Genomic DNA, 21,562 nt, shown 5'->3' with positions numbered 1-21,562 from the left:
AAAAAAATTTTTTGCTTTAGTCTCACACATAAGTTAAAGGTTTAAAATATGAATTACCATCTGTTTTCAACACCCTGTAATATCGACATTCCTTTGTTCTCCCTCATGCAAATACATTTTTAAATTTGTACATTTAGTCACTATCTAACTCATCTTTTAAGACAGCGCAGCCATCACCTCTTCCAGGAAGACTTCCAAGACTTCTCCAGGCTGGTGTCGCGTCCCTCCCCTGGGTTCCCAGAATCGCTTGTGCTTCCATCTTATCAGAGCACCCTCTGGCTGGGTCATCACTGCTCACTTGCCTGCCTGGTCCAAGAAATGGTAAGAAACAGCCTGGCATTTCCTATGAGCTCCAAGAAGGCTTTGTGAATGAATGTTTGGAAGCAGACAGGGCTAGGGTTCATGCTTACTCTGCTCTTTTTTTTCAGCTGTGTGATTGGAAAGTTGTTTGACTTCTTTAAGTCTCAGTTTCTTCAGCTACATTACAGGGATGATGATGATGAAGAAGATGGTGGCCAAGATGAGGACACCTCCATCCTTGTGCAGACTGAAAACACAACACCTGCTGTGGGAAAGGCTCGAGATGTTATCTGCTCTTACAACTGAGAAAAATATTTCCAGATTGTTGGGATACAGCTAAATCTGTTTTTCCAAGGAGGGATTAAACGTCTTTCAGAAAACAGACTTTCCTTAAATGTTCCTTTAGGGAAGCTGGGGAAGACTGAGAAAGCAAGCATCCAGCACGTGCATGGTTGAGATTTTAAAAACCGAAGAGTTTAAGGAAAAACATGGATCTCTTTGGGGGTGAGGAGCGGGTGGAAAGGGCAAGCAGAGGGACGCGTGGGTGGCGGGGGGACAGGTGGCAAAAGGTAGAGGCGTGCAGTGTGGAGCAGGGTGGCGAGCCAGAGCGCGACTGCGCCCCTCATGGACAGATGTCGCCCCTCCGAGGGGCTCAGGTGCTGGGCCGGCCCTGCGGCGGTGGCCCTGGCAGTCCCAGCCCTTTTCAGGAGTGACCGGAGCAGCTGCGGTCCTGAAAGACCGCGACCTGGACGCAGGTGGAAGGTATCAGGAGCGCCCCGAGCGAGGCGCGCCGGGGAAGTGGGCACAGGTGGAGGGCAGCGAGTTACGTTTTCAGCCGTCTTACTGTGCGCGCGCCTGGCAGCTGCTGGCTAAAAAGGGCGGGAGCGAGCCTCAAAGACCCGGGAGAGGCGCGGGGGGGGGGGGGGGGAGGGCTCAGCTGTCCCCACCCCTGCCTCCCTGTCGCCTCTTGAGGAAGGCCGAGGGCAAAAGCTCCGGCCTGGGGGGCAAGCGGGAGGCGGCCTGGGCACGTCTCTCCCGTGCACAGCGGGTCCGCGGCCCGGACGGTTGGGAGAACAGCCTTTGGAGGCCAGTCTGAGCCCGCCCCTCCCCAGGGCCTCCCTCAGGATTTGGGAACGTCCCAGCCTGGGTCCCTCCCGCCGCACCCGGCGCGGGGACGTGCGGGCACTGCCGGGAGACGGTGGGCCGGGAGCGGGCACCGAGCTGAGCGGAGCTGCCGGGCGGGGGCGGCGCGCCCTGGTGGGGGCCGGGGCCACCGGGCCGGGGCGCGGCTGCGGGGGCCGGGCGGGCGCGCCGGGAGGTCCGGCCGCGAGCGTGACCTCACGGGGAGGGGCCAGCGCGGCGGCCCCGGGCGCCGAGCCGAGTGCGGCGAGTGCAGCGCGGGAGCCGGAGCCTGGAGGAGCCCGCGCCGCGGCCCCGATGGAGCGGTACAAAGGTGAGGGCGGGGGGTGCGGGCGCGGCGCGCACACGCTCCCTTCCTGCTGAGCCCCGCGCCGGGAAGGAGAGGTGGGGATCACTAGGGGCTCCACCCCGTGCGTCCCCCTTCCCGTCGGGACTCAGGTGAGCAGAGCCGGCTGCCCCCGCCCTGCCCAGACGAGCGCCGAAAGAGGGGGCGACAGCGCCGCAGTGGGCTCCTAGGTGGCGGCCGCGGCCCGAGCCTTTTGATCCTTTCGGGCGCCGGGCACCGGGGTCGGCGGTGCGGGGGCGTGGGGGGGGCGGCTCACCTGTTGGGGGCGAGAGCGCGCGCGTATGCCACCCGACTTTCCCCGCCACCCCACTTTCAGTCTCCGAAAGGTGCCGGGGGCCGAGGAGGCTCAGAGTAAGGTCAAAACGGTGCTAGGGCCAAAGGGACGTTTTGCTGGGTCCTCTAGCCCGAGCGCCAGCGCAGGTGTGGCGCTTCCTGCAGAGTTGGGAGGGGGTGGGAAAAGGCTGCGCCTCGGCGGTAGGGTGGGCGCTGAACTCCGCTCGGGCCGTGGAGGGGCCGCCCGCGAAACCGCTTTTCCGAAGTCCGCCAAGCCTTTATCGGCTCCCCTCACCCCCAAGCAGAGGAGGGAGGACCGGGTTTCGGGACCACGTAGGGTACCCCGCAGGTGGAGCGCCTGGCGGCGTCCGCGGCCGCGCGGGCTTAGCCCAGTGCGTGGCTGGGCGAGTCTGGGGTTTGGCCGGGGCCGGGATTCTAGCCAAACCCTGGTGGGCGGGCCGGCCCCGGTTCTGCGGGTGCCCGCCTCGCCCCAGTGCTTGCGGCCCCGGCCCCGGGGCTGCAGTCTAGAAAGTTTGGGCCGTGGATTGTGTGCAGAACGGGCTCAGACGGCTGCCCCTCTAATCGCGACGCTGGGGTCGCCCCCACCCCCCTTTCCTTTGGGAAAGCCTTTTATGCTTTCTTTTGCTGATCTTGTTTCTGCCAAACCTGCGAGAGGAAATACTGCTTCTATATTTGTTTTCTCCTGGGAAAGAGCAATAAAGGAGAATGCTCAGATTCCCAAGGAATCTCACTCCCAGTGGTTTCTCATTTCTGAAAGTCACATAAAAGGACCTTTTGGGACGAATTTGGTTCCCTAAACTCGTGACTTTCCCACAGCTTCTTCTTGTCTGGGTCACCTGGTTTCAGGTGAGGGCGAAAGACCTAAACCCTAGAAAGAGCTTTGGGGTAAGGAAAGGGGCTGGAAGGGAGGAGGGGGGAGGAGCGGGACAGGGGTACAGGCGTTGGCAACCTTCCCTTTCTTTCTGTGAACCCTCGGTGTTGGTCTCTCACATCTCTAACCTAGTGGGGGGTTTTCTCGTTTCAAATTCTGCTGGGGCCACACCAGTTTTGTGTCTGAAAGACTGAATGTTCCTTTCTGCCCTCAGACCATTGGAGGAAGCCGCTCTCCCTCCCCCTGTAAAGGGGCAGTTGGCCGCCCCCTCCCCCCCACAGGGCCAGCACCCTCCAAGTCACCCCCCACCCCACCCCCCGGCCGGAAGTGCGGCCTCTGGGGCCCCTTCCTCCTTAGGGAGTGTGCCATTCCCTGAGCGTGAGGCTCTGGAGCCGTTAGCCAAGGCCTTGACGGTCCAGGTTGCAGCCAGATCAGCATATTAACCTCTCCATGTTGGGGGCAGCTGACAGCACTTGGGGTCTTCCTTCCGGATGCTCAGTTTGATCAGAAGGTTTTTGTGTTAATAGCTTTTGACTTGCCCCTGGACCTGATAAGGGGTTCTGGGTTGTCTTTCTCTCTTGGGGTTTCGTTTCCAGATTGCTGGGTTTATGTTTGGGTTACACAGGTAGTCTCCCTCATCATTTTGCAATAAATCAGAGGCAGAGAGGAATAAGTGGATGAACTCGAGAACCATCTGTACTGCAGAGAAGCGATCCCACTCTTATTCCAGTGTTTGACTCGGGAGAAAAATCCCTATTCAATTCTTGCTGGTGTCGTGCTGCTGATGTCTTTATTGCTATTACACCTTTCAGCTGAGGAATTTGGGGCTTTCTCCCCCTTAGGATTAGAATTTTCCATTCTCTTTAGAGGCAGGTGTGTTGTATCTTGAAAGCTCATTGGTCTGTGCTAGTAGTCTCTTCCTGCTTGTCAGGAGATTGAGGGCTTTTTTTTTTTGAGGTAGGATTGAATAATTATGGAATGACTAGGCATAGTGAATGAACAGCAAAATCAAATGGAAAAGCTACGTTCACTTGGACTCTCAGAACAAAAATTGACAACAAAATTATAAACAACATTTTTTCAGTATTTGGAACTTTTTTCATTTGTTATTTAAATGCTCATTCCATGTTTCGAAATACCCAATTTTGAGCTCTCCTTCTCCCAAACAGGTAGAATGCATTGTCCCTGTCTCCAGATTCTCAAAATGTTTTCTCTAATTTGCAAATCGTAAAAAGCAGTTGATGTAGGAGATATTGTTTTTCCCATGTCCCCACTCTGCTTGCTAGATACTGTACATGCTCCAAAAACAGCCTACCAGTTTTAGGCTTTGGGCTGATTTTTAATTGGTTTCTAAAACATAAAGAGATGCCTGGAGCTAAAGGGTTGTTGGAACATCACTCTGTGTCTCATGAAGAAACATTTCCAGACTTTCTCCCCAGCCCCTTCCAAGCTATTTTCCAAGTAACCAGGGAGCTGTCACGCAAAAACAAAAGAGAGTTGTCATAAAGTCATGGTAACATTGATGCATCCTTTATGGGACTCTCTTGTATAAGCAGGAAGACCCTTACAGAATGTCCAGGATGTGGTGCCAAATCCTATGGTGTTCCTACCCGAAGGTCTTGGTAAGGCCCCTCCTGCACTCGGATGTTTGCATATGGCAGCTCGTAAGGACACCCGTATCTCACTGTGAGCAAGTCCATTGGCTGCAGGCATGGCCTGTGGTTAAAGATCGTGACTCCCACTGCTCTTCCAGCTGGTGAGGGCATCCCGGGCCAAATGTGACTGTCCTCCGTCTGAGGATCATGCTCGGAACGTCCTTGTGGAAGCTTCCGGGTATTGCATCACCCTTGGAGCCAAACAAGCATAGTTGAGATATTCAGCCTTTAATTTGAATACCAGTAATTACTTGAAAGTAGAGTCGTTCTTTTCCTCTGTTCTTTTGTTTCTGAGTCGATCACCTGTTTCCCAAGAGAGGGCGTTTAGCTCTCAGACATCTGGGAGGCATAGATGAGACGCATCGAGCCAGTACTGATTCTTGAAAGCTTGTTCGGCAATCCTGAGATCTGTGGTCAGGGAAGGTCTAGAAAAGAAAAACTAATTCAAAGGGATTGACTGATGGGTCAGAGTCATCCCACCTTTAGGTATCATCGGTACTTGTTATTTATCTGTGCCTTTGAGCTCAAATTTTTTCCTGTTGGAGTTCTATATGAGGCGATGGTTCTTAACCTTCACTGTGCATGGGAATCATCTGGGAGCTTAAAAAAAAAAAATAAGTGGGTGTATAGGCCTCACCCAAGATATTCAGATTTAATTAGCCTGGGGGTGTGGCCCAGGCACTGTATTTTCTGAAGGTCTCCACGCTTCTGTTGTGCAGCCAGAACTAAGACCCATTGATCCAAAAGTGCTTCCTTAAAAAAAAATGACATGATAAAATAGAAAAAATATAATTATATACATAGCTTCCTCTCGTGGAAAATTAAAAACCAATTTGGTCCACAGTGGCTCAGCAGGCAAGAATGCTTGCCTGCCATGCCAGAGGACCCGGGTTCGATTCCTGATGCCTGCCCATGTTAAAAAAAAAAAAAAAAAAAAAAATTTGGTGAAATTGATATCCCCTCCATTCTCATATATGCCTTAATCAAATCTTGTAATACCTGCAGAAATCTAATATAATTCACTCTTAAGTTCTTAAAGGCCTTAAAAGACTGTGGGAATGCTGCTTAAAAATCATCTCAAATGTGATGCTTTAGGGTCCTGAGCTTAGGGATTGTTTATTGTTGCACTTGACCCTGAGCTGCCCCCAACTTTGAAGTTCTTTGTGTGGGAACCCTCCATGCCTGGGCAATGAAATGAGGTGAAGCAGAAGCATTGAAAAGTCACCTTTGGTGCTGCAAGGCCAGGCGGGGAGGAGAAATTCTGCGCTGGTCCCTTGCGCTCTGCTGAGGGGTGGCAGCTCTGGGAACTGGGCTGGTTCCAACCGCAGTGGAAAGGCCATGAGGGGCAAAGGAGCTTCCAAGCTTCAAAGGAAGCCCTGCTAGTTTCCCTCCAAATCCCTTTATAATGGGAAATGTTTCTCTAAAGACTTCTGTCATTCAGAGAAGGGAGACTTTTTCCCCAACCTCAGGAAGATGGTGTCTTCTGCACAGAGCCCAGGCTGGGATCTCGGTGGTCCTGGCGCCTCGGAGAAAGCAGTGGCCCGGGAGGCAGGAGACTCAGAGTTCTCTGGGCATGCCCCTGGCCTCCCCGGCGTGCCCCTGGCCTCCCCGGCGTGCCCCTGGCCTCCCCAGCATGCCCCTGGCCTCCCCAGCATGCCCCTGGCCTCAGCCTCCGGCATTCCTTATCCGACTGTCTGAAGACTTTTCAAGGGTAGTTGCTCTGTGGTCACTGAGGAATCTTTGGAGGGAGGATGTGTCTGGGGGAGGAAAGGAAAGCGAGGGAGGAAATAAGGGTGGCTAGCCCAACAAAGGTCAGTTTAGGATTGTGATTCTTATAAATAAAACCAATTTCCTGTTGAGAGCTGGAGAGCAGCAGGCTTAGTGGGAAGGCCGTCTCGGCCATGTGAGGCCTTTGTTTCTCAAGGACTCTTGCATGAAAGTGTCTCCGAAGATTGTTAGTTAAGCCCGAAGCCACCCTCTGAACCACAGCGGGCCATTCTCTCCCATTCCAGAGGCAGGTCAAGGGAGTTTCCAACAGCTCAGAGTCAAAAGCAGGACGCAGTATTCCTAAGAAGCAAGTTTCTAAAGGGTAGAAGTCCTGTTCTAACAACAGCAAGGATTTATTTATAAGGAAGTGCTCAAAGCATTTTCAGACTCATTCTCTCCTGCTCAGGGTCCCTTCAGCCAGCAAGGCCTGGCTGCTCCATGAAATACTCTCCCTTCTTCAGGTCCTAGTCCCTGTGCCTCCTCTTCCATGAAACCTCCCTCACTCCCTCTGGCTTCCCTCAATATTGTTATTATAGCTTGTCAATGCCTGGCACATAGTAGGTACTCACATATTTGAGTTCATGACACATTGGCTTATAACTAGTTGTGCATATGTCTGTCTCCCCTGTTAGCTGGAACCCCCTCAGGGAAGGGACTTGGCCTTTCTCCTCCCAGTGTCCCTCCTTGACTTCTGGGGCCCTGCTGGGCACATAGTAGGTGCTTAGGATGTGGAAGGGGAGTTAGGTTCTGGATGAATTGCAGGCAAAGGGAACGCATCTTCTCCCATACTCTGGCCCTGAGCAGTCCTGGTCACAAAGGGAAATGAAGGAAAATCTCAAAGCCAGATTCCAGACGCAGAGATGAGAGCCCCTCAGTGGGCACCCTGGCCTTCCCCGACTTGAGCCTTATTTCTGTCTATTCCAGCACAGAGTTGTTGCTGTCTGGTGGTACAGAGAAGGATCCTGCAGGTTTCTACTTGTGAGTATGAGCCTGCCTGTGCCCTCTGCAGCAGCTCCTCTGGCCTCCAGGGCTCCCGAGGGCACAGACCTGGCTCGGCCCATGTCCTAGACGATGGGTGAGGGGCCTCATGGAGCTGGGCACTGGCCTGCGCACTCAGGGGCTCGGGTTCTAATCTGGCCTTTTGCTACTAACTTGCTGTGCGACCTTGGGCAAGTCAATAATCTCTCTGGGACTTGTGCCCTTGCTGTACAAGTGAGGGTAATGATTACTAACCTGCCTCATAGGCTGCCTGGTAGAATAATTTGTAAGAACTACTAAGCACTTCTAAGAAGGGAGATGTTAAATGAAAACAAGGGGAGCAGATACCCCCAAATCTCTGTGATGTGGTTCTGACTCCCCCACTTCTTGCTTTCTTGGTGGGAGTCCTCGCAGCTAACTTGGGCACCAGCTATGCCCATCCATGCTTAGTGAAGCTATTGGGAGCTCTAAGCTGGGATGCTTAGCCAGTTGCTAGGCAACTCTTCTTCTCAGACATAGCATCCATGTATTCCTTCTTTGGTCCAGCTGCAAACAGGATAGGCAAGGAATTGGCTCATTCTTAAGTTCTACATGTGGAACCGGGACATGCACTGGGAATCGAACCCAAGTCTCCAGCATGGCAGGTGAGAACTCTGCCACTGTACCGCCATTGCTCCACCAAACCTTGAGCTTTCATCACTTGCTTCTTATCTTCTCACTGGTCTCAAAAAAAATTAACCAAAAACCAAACTGAGGTGGTAGGGGTAGGAGAATGTATAGTAGGAGCCAGCATCACTCCAACCAGGGCGGCATTGGACTGATGCAAAAACAGAATGCACACAGACACATTCGCGCCACATCTCTCTGTGAGAGTTTAAATATTAGAGAGGAGTGGGGAGGGGAGCTGACACCGCAGAAGCCTTGCCTGGGAGTTCTCTTCTCACATCCTTGAGACCCCAAATTCTCTTCTCACATCCTTGAGCTCCTCCCAAGAACTTCTAAGGTAGCTGCAGGCCTGGTGGAGTCTGGTGAGCTCTGCCTGGCTGCCTGGCCCCAGCAGATTGTGTTTGGGCCTTCTGCTCACGGTGACACCGAAAGAGAGCAAGCAGCCTGCACCATCAGAAGGACTCTGAGCTGGGAGAATGCCCTCATAGGTAGCATTTGCCAGACAGAGTGACCCACCGTCCTGGTTTGGCTGGGACTTACCTGGTTTTAGCACTGAGAGTCCTACCCTAGGAAACCCCTCAGTCCTGGCCGACCTGAGGTGGCCGGCACCCTCCTCACAGGCCTCAGCTTGATTAGAAAACCCTAAATCAAGAATTTAGTTTCTCCATTGCAAAGATGAGCCAGAGTCGATCATTTCATCTCTTTGACAAGAAAGTAAAAATCTAACGTTAAAAATTAGCAGTTCATAACTGTGAGTCGTACCCACCAGTATGCTAAGTGAAGGAAGCAAGATTTGAAAGGCTACATACTGAATGATTCCATTTATATGATTTTCTGGAAAAGGCAAAATTATAGAGAAAGAAAACAGAACAGTTGCTGGAGCTGGGGATGGGGGAAGGGATTGACTGCTAAGGGGCCTGAGGGAAATTTCTGGAATGATAGAAATGTTTGATATTTTGATTGTGGCAGTGATTCCACAGCTATATGAATTTTTCAAAACTCACAGAAGTGTGTTCTTAGGGCATTTTTTTTGCTGTGTGTAAATTATACAGTAAAGCTGACTAAAAACAAACACAAGAACCTAGCAGTTTGTGACGCTATGGCATACGGTGAAGAATTCACCAAGCACGGGGTGGTTGTCACAGGTTGTAAATAGAAACCGAGATTTTGGCGTGGCTGTGTCTGCAGTGGAGAGGAAGCAGAAGAGGGTAAAGAATTTGGGTACAAAACAAAAAGACCGAGGGCCCATGACTTGACAGGGCCCCCCAAAACTTTGTGGTGTTAGAGATTCTCCTTCCCTTTAGTTAAAGTGGAGGCAGCAAAGAAAAAACATTTTTTCAAACCGAGGCCTGGGATGCACCCAGGTTGGCCGTGGAATATTGGAGCATTAGCTCTGGGTTCCCCACCCTGGGAACTCTGTGGCAACTCACACATGGAACTAATGTATTGACTTTGGCAGCTTTCTGCAAGTCTCTCTCTCTCTTTTTTACTCCAGTAAAGTTATTGAATTGGAATTGAGCGCCCAAGTCTGTACCATAATTATTTCTCGGTTGATTATTCGTTTCTGGCAGTCCTTATCTAGGCTAGTTAGGATTGATTTTGAGTTCCATGATTTATCCAAATCATGCACCTAGTCCCATGTGAAATAAGGGCTCCCCGCTCTTATTGCAGGAGGGAGAGGTTTTGTGAGGATGCAGGGGCCAAACTCTCAGCCCTCACTGCACTGGCTCAGGAGGAAGGAGTATCACTCTGGTGCTGCCAGTGGAATCTTAAGATCTAGGTAGTTTCCGTTCAAGACCCATGTAGGATTAGCCTGTTTTTCAGGTGGACTTTCTCTGGCTCTGTGGTCCGGGGAGCTGGTCTGTGCCTTCGCACCTCATTAATACACAGCTTCCCGCGTGAGGATCGTGGGGCCCGGGTTGTGTTCGACGGTGATTTATATGGAAGACTTTCCCCCCTGCAGCTCTTAACAGCAAATACCCCCACGCCTCTGGTCCCCACAAGGGCAGGACTGAGTCACCTGTTCATTAATTCAGGAAAAATTGCAGAATAACAGCTGGCGCAGTCCAATTCTAATTGGGCAAGAAGTAGCTTTTGTGAAAGTTGAAGTAAACCTCCAAGGTACCGTGTCGGCCTGGCTTGTGGCCTCGGAAGGGCCAGGTCTGGGGCACCCCAAGGACCCACTTCCAGCCGCAGTGGGAGGGCTGCCTTATATGGAGGAGAAGCTGCATGGGTGAGGCGCTCCCAGACCCAGCCTTACCTGGACTGCAGGCTGCTTGATGCCCCCATCTCCCCAGGCTACCCTGCTAAACTAGCATCCTTTTGGGATTGGGGAACTGTCTTTGGCTTCCTGTTCTTGTTAGACCAGCAAGTGGGAATCCTGCCATTTCCTTCCATCCTCCACTACCCACCCCCCACTCCCCGCCTCTTTTTTTTTCCCCCAGTTTTTACACAACAGGATTTATTCATGTTAACTGTATTCAAGTCCCCAGATGGGGGGAGAAAAAAAAGATGGTGTTGAATGGGCTTATTGTTCGGAGGTTTCACTGACTTCTTTTATTTAATACCCATAGTCATAGAGCATATTGAGCTGATTTACTGAAATTCAAATGTGGTCCTTTTGGCAGGAACTCAGCTAGGGTGCTCGGTGTCCCTGGTATAGAGGCTGGGGCCCACTGGACGGCAAGTTTGCTTAGAGCATCTCATCTTCGTGTTCATCCTCTTGGGTCTCCAAAGACGGAAACATTCTTAGACACCATCCCACGTTCCTCATAGGCCTCAGGTGATCCCCACCCTGCAGCCCTTTGCCTTGTCTCGCCCTTTGTGGCTTCCTCTTCTAGAACATCCTTTGATGAAATAACGATGGACACCACCCCCCTGTGCCCTTCTGCCTGGTGGTTTCTTGCATACATGGAAAGGAGATAAAGGGTGGTGGAATGGCAGAGCTGGAGTAGAAGCTGCAGGCTATCAACAACCTCCCAGTTACTTCCCCCCTACTGCTCGGAAGCTTAGCGCCCCACCTAGTGCAGTGCCGCCTCTCCTCTGCAGAGGCTGGTGCAGCTGGAGCACCTGTCTTCCAACATGCGTTAGAGACGGGGGCTTGTTCCCGGGGATCGTGGCCCTGTGTGGTGTCTACGTGGCTGGGCCTTGGTAGGCTGTGACGGTTGGAGGTATCTGGAGTCCTTGAGCTGCGTGAGGCTCGTGTCCCACTGGAGGCCATGGGCGCTGTCTCTGGCTCACGAGTAACATTTCAGATGCCCTGAAAGTTAGCCTGTAGCCACACAGGTTGACCACAAAACCATGAGGCACAAGCACGAGTGTGGGGTCCCTTGGGCCCCTCGTGTGCATGTACAGGCTCGTGCCACTACTGTGCATGCCGTGTGCTCTCGCACTTGGCTTTCATCCCCTTATCCTCTCCTCTTCACATGCTCCCACTCTCGCTCTGTTTTCTGGCGGCTCCATTCAGGCCTCGTGGTTCTTGATTCTAGAAAAGGAATTCTCGGTGTGAATCTGAGACCAGAGAGAGTGAGAAAGGAGAGGGGGCTTCCCCAACCCCCAGGTCTCTGGAGATCTCAGGCTCTCATTTCCAGTAGCCTTGGCTAGAAAAGGCTGGAATTCCAGCCTTGCCCAGGAGGCGCTGGTGACCTCAGAGATCAGGGTGGGGCACGCGGGCTTGGCCTAGCCTGCCGAGGAGCAGCTCATTCCCTCCTGGCAGAGGAGACCTGCATGCAAACCTCTTCTGCGTGGCTCCTCCCCTTCCCCTGGCCCTAGAAGCCCACCCTGCCTAGCTCTCGTGGTCCCAAAGCATTTGCTGACCTGGGATCCCGCCTGGCCTCGGGGGTTGTCAGGGAAAGGACATTCCGTTTGTCTCGGCGGGTCCTCCAACAGCATTAAGGCCTGGGAACTGCCCAGAGGTGGGCTCGCCAGGCCCAGCGCAGGGTGGGGCCCCGCCCACAGCCATCCAAAGGCACTGGAAATGAGAAGCAGGGGGAGGATTGGCATCCGGGCTGCGGGGAGCATGAGAACGTCACCATTGTTTGGGTAAAAGTTTCAAACATGAAGGCTCAACATTAACTGAAATAATTCTTTCCCATTGACCTCCTGGCTTCTCAGTGGGCCAGCAGCCGTCTCCCGCCCATCTGATGCTGGTTTGGTGGATGTAATTGTAAACAGCTCTGGTTGGGAGCAAATCTCCTCGAGTTATGAGATCCAGGTGCGGCTGCAGGCGGGTGGGGAGGCCGTTGGGGCTCAGAGGGAGAATTGCTGCTTTCCAGACCAGATCCTCCTGAACGTGACCCTCTCCCCCAGCCCCCACCCCCGCCACCAGTGCTGCGCTCACAACTAAAGGACTTCTTGCTTATTTGTAAATCTCTTAGCGTGTGGGGTTTTGCTGCTCTGACCCTGAGGTAAGGGCCTGGATGCCCCGAGGGATCTCGGGTATGCCAGGAGGCACGGGAAAAGTCAGGTGGATGGTGAGACCCACCAGCAGCCCCGTTCTCTCTGGGCCCTCTGATGGGGCTGACTCATGAGGGTGAGAGTGGGATTCAGGTTGGCTTCAGCCTCCTTTCTCCGCTGCAGCTGCACCCCTGACTCAGCAGGCGGGAGCCTCTCATCCCATGCAGGAGGCCTGGAGGGAGTGTCGGTGCAGCTCCCTTTCCCAGGCAGGAAAGTTGGGACTCATCTCAGAACAAGGATGGTTCAGAGGGATTGTGTTGGCCAACACCTTTGGTAGGTGAGAGAGATGTGGGGGGCACCTGTTTTGGGGGCCTGGCTCTCTCCTCCACCCTGTGCAGCTCTAAGCATACGTGGCTGGTGGGACTACTGAGAAGGGTGAAGAAACAAAGTGCAAGCACTGCGCACGGGAATGAGTGTGTGTGAGAGCGCGCCCGTGTGTATGTTGGAGGTGAGGAAGGCAGCAAGGGGTCAGGCAAAGATCAGCCCGAGTTTCTTAAAATTTCCTGAAGTTATTTAATGCCTCAAAGGATACAACTTGTCATACAAAATTTATTTTACTGCCGAGGGAAAGTTAGGGCAGCTTCAGAGAGAGAAAATGAGAGTGCCAAGAGACCTAGTTCTGTTGGGATGAAGTGATCCCCAGATTCCTCTGTAGCCCCCCCTCTATGCCTTTGGCTTGGCTGCCATGTATCTGAGCCTAGAGATTTCTTCTCTGGCTGAAAATAAAAAAACAATAAGGGAGTCGTGTAACTTGGAGTGAAATATTCTCTGCAAATGGATTTTTTTTTTTAAGTTACCATTATTGAGTGTGAACTGGTTTAGATTCAGGAGGAAAGAGCTGGCTAGCGGAGAGCCTGGTGGGGTCGTCAGCAGGATTCCGCGTGTCGCCGATGACTTTGTTCGGTACGTTTCCAGCATGAGCGCACTTGGCATGTGGGGAGTTTTGTGGCTGAGAACTTTCATCAGGGCAAGAGCAGCAGCAGGAATGGCTCCCAGCTGAGACCAGGAAGGGAAATCCTCCCTTTCACTCAGGGCAAAGCAGACCTGTCCAGTGGGTGTCTCTTATCTGCCTTGAGAGCTTAACTTGGGTGCGCACAGACCCATTCTTTCTCGGCTCTTCTGTCTGTGGGCTTCTCCGAGATGTCAGGGAATTGCTCCTATAGCTAAGGTGAGCCCGAGGCTGTTAAGGGCCCTGAGCAGGTGCTCCTCCCTGAGAGCAGCCTCCATCTAGGGCCCGTCGCCAGCTGGCCGTGGGGAGAGCAAGGAAGAGGGATATCTCCATGCCGCGCTGGAGAGAGGCCCGGACCCTTCTGTGCATGGCCTGCTCCTGCCTGCCTGTCCAGCCGCTGTGGCTATTTCTCACCTGCTTTGTGCCCCAGACTTACTGGGCTCCTTGTAGTCCCCCCAACGGGATGCTGCATGTGCTGTTCCGTCTGCTGGGCTGCCCAGCACACCCATCTGTCAAGGCTAAGCTCAACCTGGACGCCCCGACCACCTCCTCCCTGAAGCCTTCCTAGTTGCTCCCCATGCCTTACACAGCCCTCCCTGCTCTCTGCACCTCTTACAGTGTCTGGGGGACCTTTATCCACAGTAAGCTCCTTAAGTCTCAAAAGACAGCATCCCTCTTGGTGTGTCAGCGCCGTGTCCCATGTGTGCTCTGTTGTGAGTGTTTAAGAAACAGGAATGGAAGGATTGAGAAAGAGTCCTTGTCCTCAAGTTTGCCTTGAGCTTGATTACATCAGAGTTGAGGGTTGCAGTTTAGCAGTGGACAAAGTTAACAGGTGTCTGGCAGAAAGAGGAAGGTATTTACCATGTCTAAAACCATTAAGGGATTAACCTTTGGATATACAAGGAATGCCTGAAAATCAAACCAGAAAAAGGTAACTCTCCCAACAGAAGAGAAAATGGACAAAAGTTATGAAGTGACAATTTACAGGCAAGGAAGCCACGAAAAAAGCGAATAAGCATCTGAAGAAATGCTGAAGTTCCTTTCATCACCCGAAACAAGTCAACCAAAACAGCCACCTCGTAGGCGGCAGAACTGCCAAAGCCACATGCTGCCAAGTGTCCGCAGGGCTTTGTGACGACAGGTGGGGCCGGGGAGGCGGGGGGTGCTGGTGCAGCCCGGCTGGGGGCAGCCGGACTTTGCGTTGTCACATTGAGTGCCCAACGAGCACTGCCCAAGGGAATGTCTGCACAGGTCCACAGGGGGCCAGGCTGTGCCTGCTTTCTGCAGGGCTGTCTGAGGCAGCAGAGAGCTGGAAGCCGGCTCGGAGTCACCTGGGAGAGTGGAGGGGTAAACGGGCAGCTACGCGTCATAGAGTATTATGCAGCAGTAGAAGCAATGGATTAAATGTCTGTCCAGCCAACGTAGGTGATCTTTAAAACATAGTGCCGACTGAAGGGTAAGAAGCAGAATAGGACATTTAATTCATAAAGTAGCATACATTGAGCCAGAACATATCCAAATGAAAAGATGCATATTACAAATGTCATCTGTGTGGGAGGAGGGGACAGTGCATGGGAATGAAAGGAATTTGAAAGTGTGCTTTAGTCTGGCTGATTCCAGAAGCCCTTGAATGAGCCTGACAGGAATAATTTCTGGCTCCAGAAGCTCCAGCAGTGTGCTTCTCCCCCACGCTGTTGATGGAAGTGTAAATGGGGAGGCCGTTTCCCCCCTTACTAATTGCTAGACGGTCCAAGAAGCGTTTTCCCGTGAGGTTATGATAGCAGAGAGCACCCTTACAATTTTTTGACTCTAAGGGACTGCTTTGTCATAGCTTAGTGTGACCAGCAGTCTGGCGCCGCGGTGGAGGAGAGGGCCTGTTCCCAACACTGTTGGCTGAGCTGGGGCTGGCAGGGCTGGCCTGTAATGGTTGAGTGCATCTTCCGTGGCCTCCTCACCTGAGCTCCTGGAGTCCTGTCCACATTACTTCACAGGTTATGGCAGAAGTGGATGTCCAAATGTTGCTCAGGTTGAGAAGAAAGTGGGTGAACTGGATTTTTCTAGTACCCAGTGGATGGTACATGAAGTTACCAGCTCTGCTTCACCTGGAGATGGGACCATTCAGTCAAAATCAGTGTATCTAAATAGAGTAAACCATCTCTTCTGCCTCTGGTCTGGACACAATTGACCCCTGACATTTTTGTCTGTCCCTCTGTGGCTTTTGCTCGGCCGTGTGGTGGTGTGCTCAGCGAGGCAGGAGTCCTTGGAGGGCTGTGGGTATGGCGGGAGCCGAGCTAACTCATTTTGGGTGTGGGCTCCATGGGTGGGTGGGAAGTCCAACTGCATTTGAAGCCAAGAACTAAGCTTAAGATGTTCAGGAAAAGGAAAAAAAAAAAACCCTGAGTTTGCTCTGGTGTTATGATTATTTTCTCATCATTACCTGGTTCCTCCTCACACACTACCTTGGTCTGTCATAGCTGGTTTTCATCGGAACCACCTGTCCGGTTACTGAGAACTTTCAGCTTCTGCCCCACTTCTCTGGACCTGTGTTTCTAATTCCTGGCTTCCCTCAAGGGATGGGACCATCAAGATCTTCATTTCTCTTTTCTCAAGTTCAAGTGCAAGCCCTAGGGTCTTTTCTAGTTCAAGGGATTTGTGATTTTTATAATGAACTAGGTAATATCCTTCAGTAGCCCCGTGTGTGGGAAGATTTCCAAGGATTCACACGGTAGGGAGTTTCTGAGCATGTTGCAGTGCCAGGTCTGGGCACTGAGAAGAGCCAAGAGCAAGGTAGTGAGGTCCCTGTCCTCCCCGAGCTTTCTTTCTAGTGACGGAAAGCAGACAATGAGCAAGCAAACAAGCCCTAAAAGGGACCCTGTGTGGTAGTGGTGATAATGTGAGAAAAGGAAACAGAGTTGGGAGAGTAATGGGATGGGGATGGGGGAGGGTCCAGCATTAGCCAGCGGGTCTGGGGGGAGCCTCCCTGAGAGGTGATGTATGAGTGGAGACACAAAGGAAGAGGAGGAGCCTGCTATGGGGAGAACCAGGGGAGGCTGTTCCAGGCAGAGGGAAGAGCGAGTACAAATTTTCTAAGACCATCAGGAACTGGAATGGGGGAGGGGAGGGGGAAGGGAAGGGGACGGAGCCTAGTTATGGGGGTGAGGCTGGCAAGCAGTGAGGTGGGAGAGCTGGCCCATGCCAGGGAGCTTGGATCTTCCTCTCAGGGCACTTCGTGAGCCATGAAATTAAGCTGGGCCGTCCCCTAGGTCAGTGGCCACTGCCTCTCACAAATGGGCAGGCCACTATCAGATAGGTACTTTGGATTCAAAACAGACTCTTTTTTCCCCAGGAAAAAGGCCAAACCTATCCTAAAGGAATATCCTCCCCCATACCTTTCTGAAGAGGTCAGGTGCTCCAGACCTATCATGTTCCACGTTTTATTGGAGGGGGGATCTGAGGTGAGGGAGGGCCTGGAGTCAGCCCACAGGCATGTGGTTCGTTGGTGGCAGGTGTGGGACAGTTGTCTGGGATTCCTGAGTTCTGGTCATGTGTTCTTCCCACCAGGCAAAGCCAGGGAAGGAAAACAGCTATTTGACTTCTGAGCCACCCAGTGTCTCCACATGGCTTCTCCCTCTGAGAGGCACTGAATACCTCACTGTTCTGAGATCTGGGTGTTGCTGTAGAATATAATAATGGTTGAAAGTTGTGAGGTTTGGCTCTCTGCAGACCTGGTTCATATCCAACTTGGACACTTGGGACCTTGGGCAGTTACTTCCCCTTTCTGAGGTTCAGCTGCCAACTCCCTTGGGGATTTGTAAGGGTTGAGTATAAACCTTGTACTTAGAGGGCTTGGCAGCAGGTGGTCAGGGTTCAAATGCACTTTTGGTAGTGAGTGGTGGTGAAACAACTTTGGGCTGAATTTTCCATGGTTCTTCCCGTTTATTTCTGCTACCTAACACCTTTGCTTTCAGTAATGCTGCAATTTAGGCTGTATGAGGGGAGAGGGAAGTATTGGTTCATTAAGAAGAATTGCTTCCTACTTCTGGACCCATAAGTACCTAAACAGTGTACCTCCATAGTCAAATATCACCTGAGCTTCAGTTTTCCCTCTCTCTAATCATCATTGCTACTTATGTCATAGGTTTGTTGGGAAGGTCAATGAGAAACTATGCATAAAAAATGTTTTAAAAACTGGGAAGCATTAGACAAATGGAAAAGGTGGTTATTTTAGTGTGGAACTGGGAATTGCAGATCTTGGCAAAGAGAAGTCCATGTTGCCACCTCTGCAATGTGCTCTTGATTCACTCGCCACTCTGGAGTGGTCAGAAGGTGGGCTGTCCGGGTTATGGAGACTCAGGGTTGGGTGGAATCGTGTTGGAGATTGGCCTAGGAGAAAGGGGTTTGCTTAGAACCGCAGGTTCATTCATTTCAGTCCTGCAGGCAGTGGAGCCTCCAGACCCAGGTGCCCAGCTGCAGCGTGCTTGTCTGCATTTTGCACATCGGTGAGCCTTCTGCAAGCACAGGTCCGATGCCCTCGTGGCCTTGACACCAGCTGGCTGCTCTGGAAGGACATCTGCTCGGAGAAGTGCTGCTTACTGGGGGTGCTTTACTCAGTCGCTGCCAGGCTCTTGCTTCCTTGCCTGGGTGTGGGGCTCTACCGGGCCTGAGCAACGCTTGAACCTCCTGGCAGCTGCCGTGGGGCAGGGGTTGTGCTGGCTGTGGCCTGGGGGAGGTTGTGCTTCTTGGGACACTCACCTGGCCTCTCCCCACTTGTACCGCTGTCTCTGTCAAGGGGAGACCTCCCCCTCCTCCTCCCCCCCCCCGCCCCCCATCCACCTTGACTTTTCTCATCTTCCCTGTTCTATAGCTGCTGCGGTCTTGGTATCAGGCAGAGCGTCAAGATCAAAAGCCATTATTAAAAATAACATCAACACCTCTTACTTTTTATTTAAAAATATGTTCCATCTTTTATCTTCATTAAGCGTCCATTGAGGTGTATCAGAAGTCGTTTTATGGCCATTTTCTCCCCGGGGTAACTGACGCCCTGAGCCTTAGCTTAAGGGCCATAAGCTGATGAGGAAGCTGTGACTACCGGAAGGCAGGCTTTCGGACTCTTGGGCTGCTCCAAGCCTTGCTGCCCATGTCTGAAGTGTCCGTGTCCACCGGCTCTCTGTCCCCACCCCCACCCCCCGAGCACGGCACGGCAGCTCATCCTCTTGTTTCATTCCCTGAGACTCCTTGTAAGTGGTGGTGAGACCCTGAACTTACCCCGCCGCCATCCCCACCGGGGTTGTGCAAATACCTGGGAGGGTTCTGATAGGAAAAACGTAGTATAATCTTTCAGTGACATTCTTGACAATGTTTTGCTCTGGGAGAAATCCCCTGGCATGCAGGGAATGGTTCCCCTGAGCAAAGGCTGAGCTAAGAATGTTAATAAGAGGTTTTCCATTGCTTTTCTGTCAGACTTTCAGCTTTTTTGTTCCAGGCCTAAAGCATGAGGACTGGGCATGGAGGCAGGGGGGCAGGAATTTAGCATAAATATTATTATCCTCATTCTGCAGATGGAGGCAATAGAGGCCAAACGTTAAGGCCAAAGGAAAAGCTCTGAGGCCAAGCAAATTCAACTCTGTCTGCCTCCGGACCATATTCTGCTCACTGGTCTAGCCTGATCAAGCTCGACCTGTTCTCCATACTCAGATGGCTTTAAATCTTGCCTGCAGCTGCACCTGAATCTGATGTGAAGTGAGGTGTTGAATCCACTAGCTATGGTCCATCCCTTTGGTTTATCCCTTTGGGGTGGGGGAGAATTTCCTGATGTGGTTCACGGCCGAGGCTTGGGGACCTTCTTGCTGTCTCTAAGGAGAGCCCTGACCCAATGAAATAGCCTTTCCAAAAAGGGGCTTCTCTGTGTACCTGAGTTCCAGGTATCTCGCCTCCTTGTTGTGCCTCCATCTGGTCCAGCCATGCCTTTGCCCATGCTATTCCATTGCACAGGCATCATGTTCCCATCCTTTTCTCTGTCCTTGCAGATTGCACCCACCTTCATTCACAGCCTCCTCTCCCGCAAAGCCGGCTTCTGTAGCGCCCCTCCGTCTCTGACCCTACTGCTCACACTCTGAGGGACCCAGCCAGCACTTTACTGTGCTGTGTGTGCAAGTCTCTGTTCTTTGCATCCCTGTCTTTTCCCCACAGCTAGTTTATATCCCCTAAAATGTACAGCAGGCTGTTTGGCATGGGGGTGGGTGTTCATTTTGTTCCTGGTAATTCCCAAGTTTTTGCCTCATTTGCCACCTGCCTCTTTGTACTCGGCCCCAAGAGTTCAGAAGTCCTGTCAATTGTGTGAGCCCAGCACTGCTGTGGGCCCTTGGAGGGCCTAGAGAAGTGAGCTGTGGGCCCTAACTGAATAGGGCACAACCCACATCTGGCACAGGGTAAGGGCCCGCCTGGGCATTTCTCTCTCTGGGGGCTTGGAGGTAGTTGTTTGAGCGTGTGCAGGAGCGTTTGCTTGCCAACCTTGACCTCTTGCACGATTTGTGATTAGAGAGATCATTGTTGACTTTGGCTTGTCGTCTGGGAGAAGGTAAGTGCTTTCCCACGATTTACAACAGAGGAGAAAAGATAAGCTGGGATGTTCCCACTTGGAAAATAAATCTCACCCAGGGCAACGCTAAGCCACACGCCATTGGAGCCCAGCAGCTGCCTCTCATTCGTTGGCAGATGTTCCTGGTGATGAATGTCCCCATGCTCGCTCACAGCCGGCCCTAAATGGAGGCTTTGGACAAGCGTGGGGGAAACAGTGGCCCTTGTGAGAGCGCCCTCAGCACACGTTCCCAACGAGTTCGGTTCGTGACTCGGGGCTGGGTCCCGAGCACAGACAAGATGCCATTGATTCAGCAAGGGAAGCCCCAGCAGCTCTGGAGAGAGGCCGGAGGCGGAGAAAAGGACGGGATTCACGGCTACCCAGGGAGGTCCTGAATCGTCGGAGGGAACGAGCCCCTCTCTCAGCTACCGCCCTCCAGAAGTTCACTTACAGGATGGTGTCCCCACCTCTTGGTGTACTTGCCAAACCCTCTGCCCTCTAGAGGGGCTCGTAGGGTGGGGAGGCCCTGGTTGTCTTGGGCAGAGTGGGCTGCTGCGTCCGCGGCTTCTGAGTCCCTGGTTTTGGAGCCAGGGGAGATGAAGGGCTAGAGCCGGGGTCCACGCCTGGGGCGCCCGGCTGCTGGCGTGATTGGGTCCCCTTGTCCTTCCTGTAATCAGGTTGGCGTTGGGAGGTTGAGAACGGGAGAAGGTGAGCTGGGGAGTCAGTGCAGGCTTCCGGCCTCGGAGCCCAACTGCAGCCAGGAGGGAGTGTCCGCCCCCGTAAGATGCGGCGTCAGAAACCCTCAGTTCCTTCAAGTGTTTCAGTCCTCCGGTCTTCCCAGGGCAGAGATCAGAAGTCATCCTTCTGGGCTGGGACGGTCTCACTGCGCAAACTCAGTTTTTCTTTGTCCTTTTCCTTTTCCAGATGAACTTGTTTTGAATGATTTAAAATAGTGTGAGAAAGCAGCTACACATTTCAAATTGCTCTTTCATTTTCTAAGTTCAGTATAGTAATTCTATATATGCTTTATTGTCATGCACACTCATTATAAAACATGCATATATAGCAGAAATGTTTAACCTCGAAGGTCAAAAACCCTAGAATTCCACCCTCGATGATATTCCCCTTCTCCCTGAAATAATTCTGCTTCTTTCCTCGCCTTCCTCCCTCCCTCCTTCCTTCCCTTCCTTCTTGCTTTTCTCCCTTGCCCCCTTTCTTCCTTTCTTTTACTTGTCCTCTCCTTTCTACACTCCACGGTACAAAGTTTTTTTAAAAAAGGAGGGAGGTAGAAGCTACGCCCCCCTCAGACTCCTGTTTACTCTCCCTTGCCAGAAGGAGGCACTGCCCTGGTTTATGATGTGTCCTTTAAAAAACTCTCTGCATGGAGCAGCCGTGTATAATATATATATATATATGTAGTTTTATATATATATGTAGTTTTATATATATATATATATGATTTTTTTTCTTTCCCCCAAACGGAGTACACCCCCTGTTCACCTTGTTGGTCATCCCTTATAGAGCTGCTGCATGGTTTTATAATAACTGCTTTATATTTACTTTA

The 21,562-nt window shown here is 52.1% G+C and overlaps 1 protein-coding gene across 3 annotated transcripts in view; it reads left to right on the top strand.

The window, feature by feature from the left end:
* Nucleotides 1-1,677: 1,677 nt before the first annotated feature.
* The window catches only part of AFAP1L2 (actin filament associated protein 1 like 2), a 102,511-nt gene continuing 82,626 nt past the window's right edge, over nucleotides 1,678-21,562 (top strand). For 2 of the 3 annotated variants that reach the window (XM_077126093.1, XM_077126096.1), the window contains exons 1-2: nucleotides 1,694-1,753; nucleotides 7,298-7,351. In XM_077126093.1, coding sequence (XP_076982208.1) covers nucleotides 1,738-1,753; nucleotides 7,298-7,351 — 70 coding nt within the window. In that variant the 5' untranslated portion in view covers nucleotides 1,694-1,737. Of the gene's footprint in view, nucleotides 1,754-7,297; nucleotides 7,352-21,562 lie in introns of all 3 variants that reach the window. The other variant, XM_077126094.1, reaches the window with a different exon arrangement.

This window comes from Tamandua tetradactyla, chromosome 13 (genome assembly GCF_023851605.1).
Source record: "Tamandua tetradactyla isolate mTamTet1 chromosome 13, mTamTet1.pri, whole genome shotgun sequence".
Taxonomy (NCBI): Eukaryota; Metazoa; Chordata; class Mammalia; order Pilosa; family Myrmecophagidae; genus Tamandua; species Tamandua tetradactyla.
The sequence above is the reverse complement of the archived record's forward strand: the minus strand, read 5'-3'. Positions and strand labels throughout refer to the sequence as shown.